The 13,214-nt window shown below is 32.7% G+C and overlaps 1 protein-coding gene across 1 annotated transcript in view; it reads right to left on the reverse strand.

The window, feature by feature from the left end:
* LOC139687415 (zinc finger protein 107-like) overlaps positions 1-13,214 on the reverse strand; it is an 81,859-nt gene that overhangs the window by 3,786 nt on the left and 64,859 nt on the right. Inside the window, exon 12 of the mRNA XM_071584534.1 lies at positions 1,873-2,508. Within this exon, the coding sequence (XP_071440635.1) occupies positions 1,873-2,508 (636 nt within the window). The remainder of the gene's footprint in view (positions 1-1,872; positions 2,509-13,214) is intronic.

Here is a 13,214-nt window from a genome sequence, read left to right on the forward strand (position 1 = left end):
AATAGATAGTACGATATGTATAAGGATTCTCTTTTACACTTAGTTCATTTAATCAAGACTTTGGTGTTAATGAGAATGAGTATACTAAATGCTGTCCAGGCTGCCATTACAACTGATCTGAAACAATTTATAATGAATAATTTCTAAAATATTCTCCATGGAACACTTTTCTTCATTAAGCAGCAGAAGTTTCAGGAGAAATGTGAGGTAATTTAGCTCAAAATGTCTGGATAGGTAAAATTTCCCATAGACCCCCCTTATTTCCAGCTCACCATACATACAGTGTGTTCCCGACTGAAATACATCAACTTCTCATTACTCTGAATGAAACTTCAGCAGAATGTAACTGGGTTTTAATCACTATTTTTGTGCATAGCCAGGTATTCCTAACTCTTAAAATCCAATAGATGACGTCTGCAATGCAATCCCCAAAATCATTCACCAAGAACCAGGGAATACCTGGTTTGTTCTATCTTACTTTCATAGGCATCATGGAACAATTCATTCTCCACCAATAAACATTGGTCATCAAACCATGCCCAACTTTGCATATTTTTTCTTCAGTAACAGTCTTAACATCTAAACCCTGTCCATCTTAGACTTTCCACACTTACTCTAAAGAGATAACATATACACTCCAATGTCCTGTGAACAATACAATTTCTTTTTTCTCTTGCACAACCAACTTTGCATTATCTTTATCTCATCATTTTATACCTCAAGGAAATTAAAAGCAGGTATATTTCCAGGCAAAAAGGCATGAGGCAAGTGTTTTGCCTTGTATAAACTGAACTTAGTAGATAGTAGAGAAATGAATTTAGATAATGAGAAATGATTAATAACAATCCTAGCATGATTGATGGACAAAAGGGTGAAATAGTTAATAATATATATATATATATGTATATATATATATATATATATATATATATATATATATATATATATATATATATATATATATATATATATATTAAATAAATATAAGCCTTAAAGTTGATTTAACGTTTAGAAGATCCATAAATTGAAAAAATGATAGGTTTGTTTGAGTTAATGATGAATTAGAAGATTAACATGTAAAAAATTATGAAATTGTTATTCTTACAGGTTGAAATCGTTTCTTCTTAGATTAATGTTATCAAGATGTACATAATCATCCAGATATTTTCAGCTTAATTTGAAAATATTTTTTATTTAAAAAATTATATAAAACTGGACAATGTCACTGTTAAAGAGTTATAATTTATGTTTTACAATTGGTTTTTTCAGAGTGCAAGGGAATATTTGGGAAAAGTTAAGGAATAACAAATAATCCTCAGCAGTCTAATGCACTTCAATTTTATGTAGCCTAAGCACTCTTCTGTTCATAAGGCTCTAGGTAATGAATAATTATGGACATATCTTACATTTTGGTGATCATTTTGCAGAGTGTGTCATCATGTGCGATATTAGATGACCACGCTGAACGAATGCCTTTGAACACATGTTGCACTTGTGTGTCTTTTCCCCAGTGTGTGTCAACAAGTGCCTCTTTAGTTGACTACTCTGAATGAAGGCTTTTACGTGTGTCTTCATGTGCCTTTTTAGATGATTACTCTGAATGAATGCTTTTGAACACAGGGTGCACGTGTATGGCTTTTCAGCAGTGTGTGTCAGTGTGTGCTTATTTTGATTACTTCTAGAAGCAAAGGCTTTAGAACAAATATGACACTTGTGTGGTTTTTCACCAGTGTGTGTAATCACGTGTAACTTTAGATTACCTCTGGAAGTGAATGCTTTTGAACAGACTTTGCATTTGTGTGGCTTTTCACCAGTGTGTATCATCATGTGGGAAATTAGATAACTATGCCTTTTGAATGATTTTGAACACACCCGGCACTTGTGTGGCTCTTCCCCAGTGTGTGTCATCATGTGGCACTTTAGAGAACTTCTTGCTGCAAATGCTTTAGAACAAATATGACACTGGTGTGGTTTTTTGCCAGTGTGTGTCTTCATGTGTGACTTTAGATTACTTCTCAGAGTGAATGGTTTTAGACAGATGGTGCATTTGTGTGGCTTTTCACCAGTATGCGTCAACATATGACCCTTTAGACAACTATTCCTAGCAAATGGTTTGGAACAAATATTACACTTGTGGTGTTTTTCACCAGTGTGTGTTAGCATGTGCCTTTTTAAGTGACTCTTGGCAATAAATGTTTTAGAACAGATCTCACATCTGTGTGGCCTTTCTACAGTATGTGTCAGCATGTGCCTCTGTAAAAGTATCTTTCCAGCTAAAACTTTTAAACACAATGCACATTGGAATGGCCTTTCTCCAGTGTGCGTTGACATGTGAATTTTGAGTTTACTGAAATTTAGAAAGTTTTTGGAGCAGAAGTCACATTGGTGCTTCTTCTTAAGAGCATGCACTAATTTGATATGACTTGCAAGGTCATATTTTCTCTTAAATACTTCCAAACAAACATCACATCTGAATAGCATCACCTTCCTAAGGTGCACATGCATTACATGATCTTTGAGAAGGTCCCTTTGTTCAAATACCTTGGAGCAACTTTCACACACATGCAGTTGAGTGGATGAAGCATCTTCTCCTGCATCATCCTGTTTTTGGTGTTTATCTGAAAGATTTGAAGTATAAGTAGATATTCACTAAAAAGGTGCATACGTTTAAACAATCATACATCCACTGTTGCCTGTACATACTCATCAGTCTAAATATGTATGTTAGCAAAGTCTGTTGCAATAAAATCCCAGGAACAAAGCATCTGTCATCACCTACTGCTGACCAGAATTAGGCCTTTTAGCACTTTTTCTTTTACCTTCATCAGTGTCAAAGTTGCTGTTGTTTCAAACAAAAGCAACAAATATGTTACTAAGAAATAATAGACATGGAAAATCAAAGAAAATAGTTTAACTATAAACAATGGACATGTAAACACAACAAATGAATGGCATTGACACATTTCACATGATATTTATATCTTACTTAGGATAAAACATAAGATATTGAAAGGGAAAATGGTTGTTTTTGGTTATATGATTTATAATTCTAAACTGATAATATCTAAAATCAGAATAATCAAGCAAAATTAAGAAATTGCTTGAAAACACAGCAAGATTAATTAAAGATCTAGTCTGCTTAGCTATATAAATAATACTAAATCTATTAATAAATAATTGCAAAAATGATGATAACATTATCATCTTTTTTGCAATTTATTATATTTTAAATGGCCTTTCAGTTATTTTTTAAACATTTTGCTGATAACACAGTCCTTAGCTTTCCTTACCTTGTTCCTGCAACACCTCCCCTCCCAGTCTTACTTTAATCTTAGGTATATCAGTATCACAATCATCCTTAATCTCCACTTCCTCCTCAGAGGGCATATTTACTTCTGCATCTGCCAAATGATCCTGCAAGATCAAGGAAAAAATATTAGATTTTCAGGATATCCATGCAAAATATGTTTTAAAAACATGTTATTTTAAAAATTAAGATTAAAAAATTGTTAACTTGTATACATTAAATTAATATAATAAAATGATATTTTAGCTGATACTGATTAGCTCTTCAAAAAATTTTTTTTCGTCAAACCATTGACTTGCATTGGTTAGGAAGATATGATTGATATACTACCTTGATCAAAAATTTATTCAGAAAATTAAAAATACAAGTTTATTCATCTAAATCTATATTGTCCCCTTCAAAGTAATCCTCATTGACTGCAACACACTTATGCCAGCGCTTGATCCAATCCTCGAAACATTTTTTATATTCGGTTTTTGGTATGTCCATCAGTGCTTCCTGCAATTTTTCCATTACTTCCTCTCGGCTGCTAAAAAGCATTCCCAATAATGGTTTTTTAACTCGATTGAACAGAAAGACTTTTCTATGCTAAAGCTTGGTGACCTTAGTTCTTAACCATTCAGTTCTTTGTATATTCTTTCCAAGTTTCTTGGATATTTTCTTTGTCTTAGCTTTTTTTATCTGAGTCAAGTTCTAACACTGTGTTACCATGTTGGCCTAAGTTCTTTAACAGACAGTTTTTCACATTATTCCTTTCAATTCTCTTGGATCTTTTCTATGTCAGCTATAATCTCACTCAACTTATCTTTAACTGCTAGAATAGATCTTTCCTTCTTATTTTCTGATAATGATTTAACCTTCTTAAACAGTACTTTAATTTATTCTTCCTTCTGCGGACTTATCATATTCTTGTATAATCCTGAGAACACTCATTTCATATGCTACCAATAATTCAGAGCACCAATTACCTCCAAATATAATGAGTAGAGTCAACCCCAGCCATACTCTTATAAATGGGCAAAGGATAGGTGAGGGAAATTAGAAGTAGCAGTAAATCAATAAATATTATAAAAATAAATAACTGAATATAAACCAATAAGAAATACAATAAAAAACTAAAAATAATTGAAATTATTGGAAACAGTAAACAGTTAGAATGATGAAATGGAAGACTTTAAATAAATCACGCACTATCTATCTTGGACTATATAGCATTGATACTTGCTGGTCGCATGCACTCACACTCTATAAGGTGTTATGAGACTTTTCTCTCTGCATCAGGGGCTCATTAATCACACAAAGGGAAATACAATTAAAAATTATTACAAATGGAAAATAATTACATATTCTCTTGCTTGGATGTATTATATAGAATTGATCCCTGCTAGTATCAAGCACTTACATTCAATCAGGGCTTAGGAGAAATTCCCTCTGCACCACTGGCCCGTTAGTCATAAGGAATATAATTATTATAAAAAATTACAAACTGTATGGATTTGATGTACTATACAGCATTGATCCTTGATAGTAGCATGAACTCACAATCTATCAGGGCTTATAAGAGGTTTCCCTCTCCATAAAGGGCCCAGTAATTACACTATTATTATTTGTGAAATAAAATTTAAAATTAAAATAAACAAAAAATAATCACCCACCCTCTAGCTTGGATGTGCTATATAGCCTTAATTCTTGATAGTCTCAAGAATCACATTCAATCAGGGCTTACAAGAGATTTTCCCTGAAACAGTTGCCCATCACCCACCAAAATGATTACAAACTATCTAGCTTGGATGTACTAAGCAGCATTCATCCTTACTTGTTGCTTGCACTTACACTATAGCAGGGCTTACAATAGGTTTCCCTCTGCGTCAGGGGCTCACCAATCACACGTAGTAGAATAAAATCAAAAATTATTATAAATAAAATATAATCACCTACCCTTTAGCTTTGATGTAATATATAGCATTCAATCAGGGCTTATAAGAGGTTCCCTCTGCACCACTGGCCTATCAGTCATACATAGTATAATAATAATAAAAGCAAAATAATCACACCCTCTCTAGCTTGGATATACTAAGCAGCATTGATCCCTGCTTATCGCATGCACTCCTACTATCAGGGCTTACGAGAGGTTTCTCTCTGCACCAGAGGCCTGCCAATCACTCACTTGCTTGGATATGTGAAGATGCCTTAATCCTTCCAAAACTCACTCACAGGTCGACCGTGGAATCTCTTGTGACATTTATACTATGACTGGTACTTAGTGAAAAGGTAAGGGGAGTGCCCAGAGGCTCTTGCATAATAACACCTTGGAGGACATATTCAAGTCAGACAAGGAAGTGCAAGAAGCAGGAGTCAGTTGGCTTTATGATGTGGCATGAGAAAGGTATGACTCAAGTATTATGAAGCTGTTTACAAGGATAAAAAACATGATTGATTGTCAAGGCAACTTTCAATCTTCAGGCTTTCTTAAGGTATAAAACAAAGTTGAGAATACATTTCTTTTTCCATAAAAAGCAATGCAAGACCTTACTTTTTGAAGGGTCTTTGAAAAATGCAGTGAATGTGAATGACTATAGCTTATGCATATGACAATCTAATAATGGATAAACTTGAACATAAGTTCTCTCATCAAAGTAATACTCAAACCATACTCTCATGTCTTTTTCTTCTTCTTTTTCACAGTATCTTTCAATTAATCTACATCTGACTCGAATATAAATTTCCTAGCTATCAACATTCACACCTAGAAAAATAATTTTAACAGTCTGAACGAAACTTACCAAATATCAACAATAAATTTATTTCAACTGTCGCCAACCATGACATACAGAATCCCTCATCTCCTTCTCACTTTGTCAGTGGCATTTGTTTCTACAAGAACACTTCTCCCCAATAAAAATCCACGGACCAGCTACTTCACTGTCTCAGAAAAAGTGGAAAACCTGAAAAACTGCTGAAGAGTAACATTCTCAAACCTTCATCCCAATAAACTCCTCTTTTTGAACCAAACTGCTTGAAAAGCCGTTACCTTATCATCACTTCTTTATCCAAATACCATAAAATTAAACAATCTGTGAACTTAGCCTTTACTGTAACTTCTGCCCTGCCTAGTACATCAGTCAATGAAACACCACCATTTCCCTCTTCATCATAACCAATACTATTCTACCAAAACCATCATGATCTTTAACTATCCCATCCTTAATCACCCTGCCTCCTAATACCAATCTTTGATGACCACTTCTCTGTTTAGGTGATTGAAAACCTTTCAAAACCTGCAAGTAGCAGATAGTTAAGAAATGAGAGATGGTGCATATCTGAGTGCTCCTGTCATTAAAGGCATTCCAGCCTAACCAAGCCCACTGAATGCATCAAATACCTGGCTACGAATAATAAATTCATGTGTCAGGGAAATAACAAATAATATGATTTGTGGGTAGAGGTACTAAAAAGAATAAAGATAAAGATAAACTAAGTTATCCCAGTAAAAAACAGGAATTTGAAGTTGTATCAGAACATTTTATCCAGCCCTATCAGCTGAAGAGTAACAGAACACCTTATTAAAAACAGCATCTTTACAATTCTGACATATCTCCTTACTTGGCACAAGCTGTCTATTTCCTGTTCTTAAAATTAAATCCTGCCACAATTTTCACACAAATCTAATACATGTCATGCTACATAATAGCCATTATCTATCTTAACACTTTAATTTGCTATGGAATCCTGGGCATACCTTATCTCCTCTTAAAACACTGACAAATCACTATATTCACCTATTTGAATACACCAATTATATCATGAGCAGTAATTCAATGCTTTTGCCTTTTTCATTGGAGAGGAACTACGATAAAACTATGTGGCCAAAAACATAAGTCAGAAAGACTAATATAGTATAATTAAATAAATAGCATAACATTTACAGCATAAAAAGTAAACATCTGTTCCTCTCATGGTTATCATGACTTGAAAAATTAAGCATTTGTGATTATGACACAAACGCTCTTATTTTTCCCTTACCTCAAGAGAAGTCCTTTCCTGAATTTGAATATTGTAGTCCACTTCCTCCTTGCTAGCTGGAATTTCAATAACCTCCGACTCTTCAATATCCACCTTCTCCCTTTTCACTGTGATCTGCATATGTTTGTTAAAAATGATGAACAATAATAAAAAAATATGACTAGCTTTGCCAGTTTCACCATTTAGGTACGAGAATTTTGGAAAGATATTGTGTAACAAAAATGATTTATGTTAGGTTAACATTGGTCATATATGAAGTGAAATGTAAATCTCAGACATTACACAATGACAAATTGAGAATTCTTCTTTTATCAGGAATCATTCAAAATTGTATGTTTTGAACATATGACCCTATAACTTTAACTATATAAGGATTAGATGCTTGTCATTTTCTTGGCAATTTGTATGTTTACCTAACGAATACATTAATGAATCTAACAGAGTAGTAAACATACCAAAATACAGAGGAATTACTTTGGCAATGTTTTGGAAATAATTGTATCCATAACTATTTATGTATACAAAGCATAAAAATTTAATGCTAAGATATAATGATGAAAAACATCATAATTGTAATCAGAATAAAACACGTCAAAGAAAGCCAGGCTAAGTACTCTTATGCATGCTCTTTAATAAATAAATCAGTATTCAATTTTTTTCCCACATACACATCTTATGTATACAATATTCACAATTTTTAAGTCATTTCCCGTATTTGCCATTTGGTCATTAGACCTTTAGGCATTTCTACATTAGGGATGAAATACTCTATATTACTCTTATTTTCCCTTACCCCAACAGAAGTCTCTTCCTGAATTTGAATATAATGGTTCACTTTATCCTGGCTTGCTGGAATTTCAATATCCTCTGGCTTTACAACATCCATAATCTCTCTTTTCATTGTGATCTGTACATAATTGTTAAAAATGTTGAAAATAATAAAATAATATGACTAGCAACATATAAATTAATGTAGAGTGCAAAATCAACAATTTTTATTGAATGAAAATGATTGTGATAATTGCAATTTGAAATTAAACAGCAGGGCTTTTGTCCTAATATCTTATGCTTAGGGCATAACATATTTTCATTTTAATCCGAGAGAAGATCATTTGTATTTATGTATAGTGGGGCTAGGTATCACAGCAAAACCAATTAATAATCTAAAAAATCTAAAATACAGAAAGACATTACGTTTGTTAATTTCAACATTTAAGGATAAGAAGTTTTGAGCAGATACTACCTTAAAAAATGAATTGTATTAGGTTATCATTTGATATATATGAAGTAAAGATATAAATCTCAGACGTTCTCCAATGACTGAATGAGAATTATTCAAAATTGTGGAATCATACAAAATTATAAGTGTTGAACAATTGAAACCAAATATTTATATAAATAAGAAAAGATGCTAGTCTTTCTCTGGAAAAATTTGTTTCCAAAATGAACTGAAAAACTACAGGATGGAAAATTTAAGGAAAGAATTAAAGAACACCAAACATGTGTAAAAAATAAAAGCTTAACATTTCTCTTTGCAAAGAAACTCATCAAAAGTGCCCACTGAAATTACTTTAACTTAAATTATTTATTTTGCATATAAATGTCAAAGGTTTGATGCTTTGAGCAGTTGCAGATTTTGAAATGCATCTGTTGCAAACATATCCTTGCCAATGAAATTTTGTATCCCTCTCACTCCCCACTCCTAGGCCTACCACTCTTCCAAGTCAAAGGTCGACAGAAGCATGTGGAATTGCAAACTCAATTATTTAATTTGATAATAAAACAAGATGGATTGGTAAGACATAAGCTCTCTTCGATGCACCAATGCCACAATGATGAACAATATGATGAATAAATTATTAGCAGAATCCTCATAAATTGCCTGTTTTGTTCTATAAAATGTCTAGCCTATATATTTGCATGGGTAGATAACATTCATATCTTTAAAAAATTATTATAAAATGTAAGAAGCTTAAATTGTGTAGACAAAAATATTAAAAACCGTTTAAAAAATTAAAAACAAGTGCTTTCCGACTATGTCATTAATTATTATAGAAGATCTCAATGGGAAAATACTAACCAATATGAATAAATAAAACATAAAAAAAGGATTTATCAATTTTCCAACGTCCACTTTACACCTTTTTGGCACCTGCATTAATTTTTAATCCTTGCGCAACTATGATGCTTGGATACTATTAAGCTGCAGAATTGCTAAAAAGTAATTGCAGATGTAACTCAACTTCAAATTACAAATTCTGTTGAAAGCACTGATTAAAAACTACACACTTGCAAATTTTACTTAATAATTCTCGGAGTTTCTTCATGAGGAGGAAATTTCTTCAAAAAAATACAGTTCTACTGGCTTTTGAACAAGAAGTCATTACTACAATATACTATTTTCACACGGGATTATATTTCACATAGGTCCATACGTAAATTCATAATCTTTCCCGCTTTTTTTACAATTTATGAAGCCTAATTACCTTTTTTATAAACTAATTTCACTAATTTTTGAAAAGAAGGCAGTCTAAGTACTCTCATGCATGCTCTTCTAATAAACATACAAGTATTCAATTTTTTCTCACGAACTTCGTTAATGCAAACAATATTCGCAATGTTTAAGTAAATGCCCGTATTTGCCATTTGGTTATTAGCCATTTAGGCATGTGTACACTTGGGATGAAATCTATTTAATATAAACACGTTTATTAAACAATATGACTAAAATTCGTAACGGATATTGTTACCACGGACATTATAAAATAAAAACATAACTTGGAGACAACTCACCTTTTCGCGGCAAATATTTCCCTCTTCCTGTTTGTATTCCGTTTGCCTCTCCAACGTAAGATTGTTTTCGTAGCATTGCTGCTTAAACATATAGAAATCGGTCAGTATTTTAAAGCACTGATAGCAAATAAACCACGGGTGGCTTCTATCCTCCACTACCTACGAAAACAAGATTATCAAGCTAATAAACCCCACACATCTTCTCTCAAAAGGACTCTTATTATTAACATAGTGATGCAAAGGCTTTTTATTGACCCAAAACAGGGAAATACCGACAAATTTGTGGTAAAATTACCATAAAAGCGTCATGGTGAAAACGTAAACATTCATGGCTAGCTTACTTTCAATTCCAATAACTCTTCTATTGCTTCCCGTACCAACTGCTCAGCATCGTCGTTTTCACTAAAAATATTTGTCAACCGACCACCACGGCCAAGACATAATCTACACTTTAAACTTTCTTGTCGAGACATCTTCGTAGCACTTAAAAACGGCAACATTAAAAATTCGTAAGCAATAGATTCCAAGATGGCCGACTACATATCGATGGGTCGTTCGTTCTGAATCGATTACTAAGTGCGAGGTGTAGAGTCGATCTGGTTATATTTTGGCTCCAAGTGATCACCAAATTCAAATAAATTTCCGCATCTTATAATTATTTAATCTCTCACTTAATTGAGTGTAATCATTCTTATCAACAAATAAAACTCTTCAAATAGCAAGAGTTTAAAATAGTATATGGTTACCTAAAAAGGACAATTTCAAAATAATATTACAATTCCGTAGTATTAGAGTTAACCTTATTTATTATTTATACGTTAACCCCCAAGTTTAATCCTTTTAAAGTGATGTTGTGATAAGCTGAGTTTTCGGATAAAACATTTTTTAGAAAGCGTCACCATTCAGAGTGAAAAAAATATTCATGAAATCATTTATGGCATAAGTTAACTTTTTAATGTGTTAATGAACCAAGCACAAATTACTTAATACGTCATTTTTTTGGAGTTAATAAATTTTAACATCGGAAGTTGAAACAAAACCATGGCATGGATTCTTAAACGTACAACGACTGTTACACAAATGATTTGAAATAATTATAAAAGTAAAGTTTGAATTGCTCTGTTATTTGTTTTTAATTAGACCATTTAAATTGATAGTTATTTTCCTAAGTATTTGCTGATATTCTTCTGCTCAGTAATTTTCAAAATAAATGACGTTTGTAATGTGAAATGATTAAATCCGGGTTTTCGTTTATTATAAAGAGGCAAGTCCAAAGTCATGTGTTAATTACTAGTCATACCTTTTTAGCAAAAGCTACAATATTAATATTTAGATTTTTCTTGACCTGTTTACTCCAGAAAAAACTTGCTGTAAATCAAAGTTTTAATGGCAGTTCTGGGTTAATATTAAAATGAAATTCCGTTTATTTTGAATGAATAGTGAATTAACGATTTTATGCATCATTAAAATTCAATAATGATCCATCCTTTGGATTTCTCCCAAACAATCCCCAAACTCCTCCCTTATTTGCCCATTTTTATCCGTTTTCTGTCATGTCTGCTTAACCTCCTACATTTTTCTCCACACTCATAATACATAAGGCTCCAATGAACGCCTATTATACATTTAGCAGAACAGGTGACAATAGAAGAGACGGCATGCCATAGTCATACTCCTAAAGCTGCTCATACTGACTCTTCTTTCCCCATGCGCCCCTGATAGCAGTTTCAGACATGGACAGTATGTGGAATAGCTTCCTTTCCTATCTGTGATGTATCCCTTAGATACTATTCCCACCCATATTTGTATAATCAAAGCTAGTTGTTCGTTATTATGGTAGTTCAAACGATCAGACTTTTCCATTAGCTCAAGATAATAATAGTATTATGGCTCTATGATATAATCCCTAAGATACTCTACCTCCCAGATTTTCCTAGGCCCATTACTAGTTTATAACTATTAGAGCAGTTCATCAAATTCTATCGAATAATTATTTTGACGAGTATTCTTAAAGAAGCCTAGTGAAAAAATGGTACAGTAGAACTTATAATTTAATTTCATTACTCTAGAATTACGACGGCTGATAGATGCCTTTATTTTTGGTTAATCTTGAATGTTTGCCTCGTAAACAATGGTTATTGTAAACCTTTTGACACGGATCTTGAAATGAAAGAACGGAACAGCAATGTTTTCATTCATTTATTTATTTGCTATTTCTATGATTTCATTGATACTACAGAAGATCAAAAATATCTTAGGAAAGGCGGATTCCGGTTTTCCAAGACTCCGCATTGAATGAAATCTGAGTAATCGCGAGAAAGGTTTTCATATTTGTGATCTGGAATAAGATCCTCTCTTTTTACACCAGCCCATTCCTTTTGCATTCAAACAACTTCCTAACAAATGAAGAACGAAATGCAAGTGGCCAGCAGACGAGCTACGTATTTTATATGTTATTGCAAAATTTAAAACTTTAAATGCTGCGTGAAGTAATGTGTGAAAAACGGCCGTGTACTTCTATAGTTGGTTTTTAGTTCAATTCTTCTGTAGACTTGAAAACGATCAGAATATCCGCTAAAGCCGTATTTTAACTCTGCAGATGGTGTTCAAACAGTCGTGAAGTTTTTATCTATGTTTCGGCGAGAAGACTAATTTACACTTCATGCTGGAAAAGAAAATAGAGGATTTAATAGATGTTAAAGTAAGTTCAAAAGAACATTTTCCTAGCTCTTTAAATTATGTGTTTAAGATATTTCCCAGATCTGTCGAAAGAATGAACAGAACATTCACCAAGTAATTAGTTTTTTCGTTTTCCACTTTATATTAAAGAATGCCTATCATACTTCTTGGCATAATAAACATGTATTAAAGGGTAGATTTTTTAATTTACCTAATTAGTAGATTACATTGAAATAGCCCCAAATATTAGGATCGGATTAAGATCATTTATTTCCATTTCAATCCATAGCATCACAACTCAATTGAATGTAACAAAAGAAAAACGAAATGCAAATGCCCTGCTATAACGTTATTTACTTAATTCTTTCGGCTGTGTTAATAACTTTTGATACACGTTCAATACATTTTGACA

Source organism: Hetaerina americana, unplaced genomic scaffold (assembly GCF_022747635.1).
Source record: "Hetaerina americana unplaced genomic scaffold, ioHetAmer1.1.p SCAF_195, whole genome shotgun sequence".
In the NCBI taxonomy this organism is placed as follows: Eukaryota; Metazoa; Arthropoda; class Insecta; order Odonata; family Calopterygidae; genus Hetaerina; species Hetaerina americana.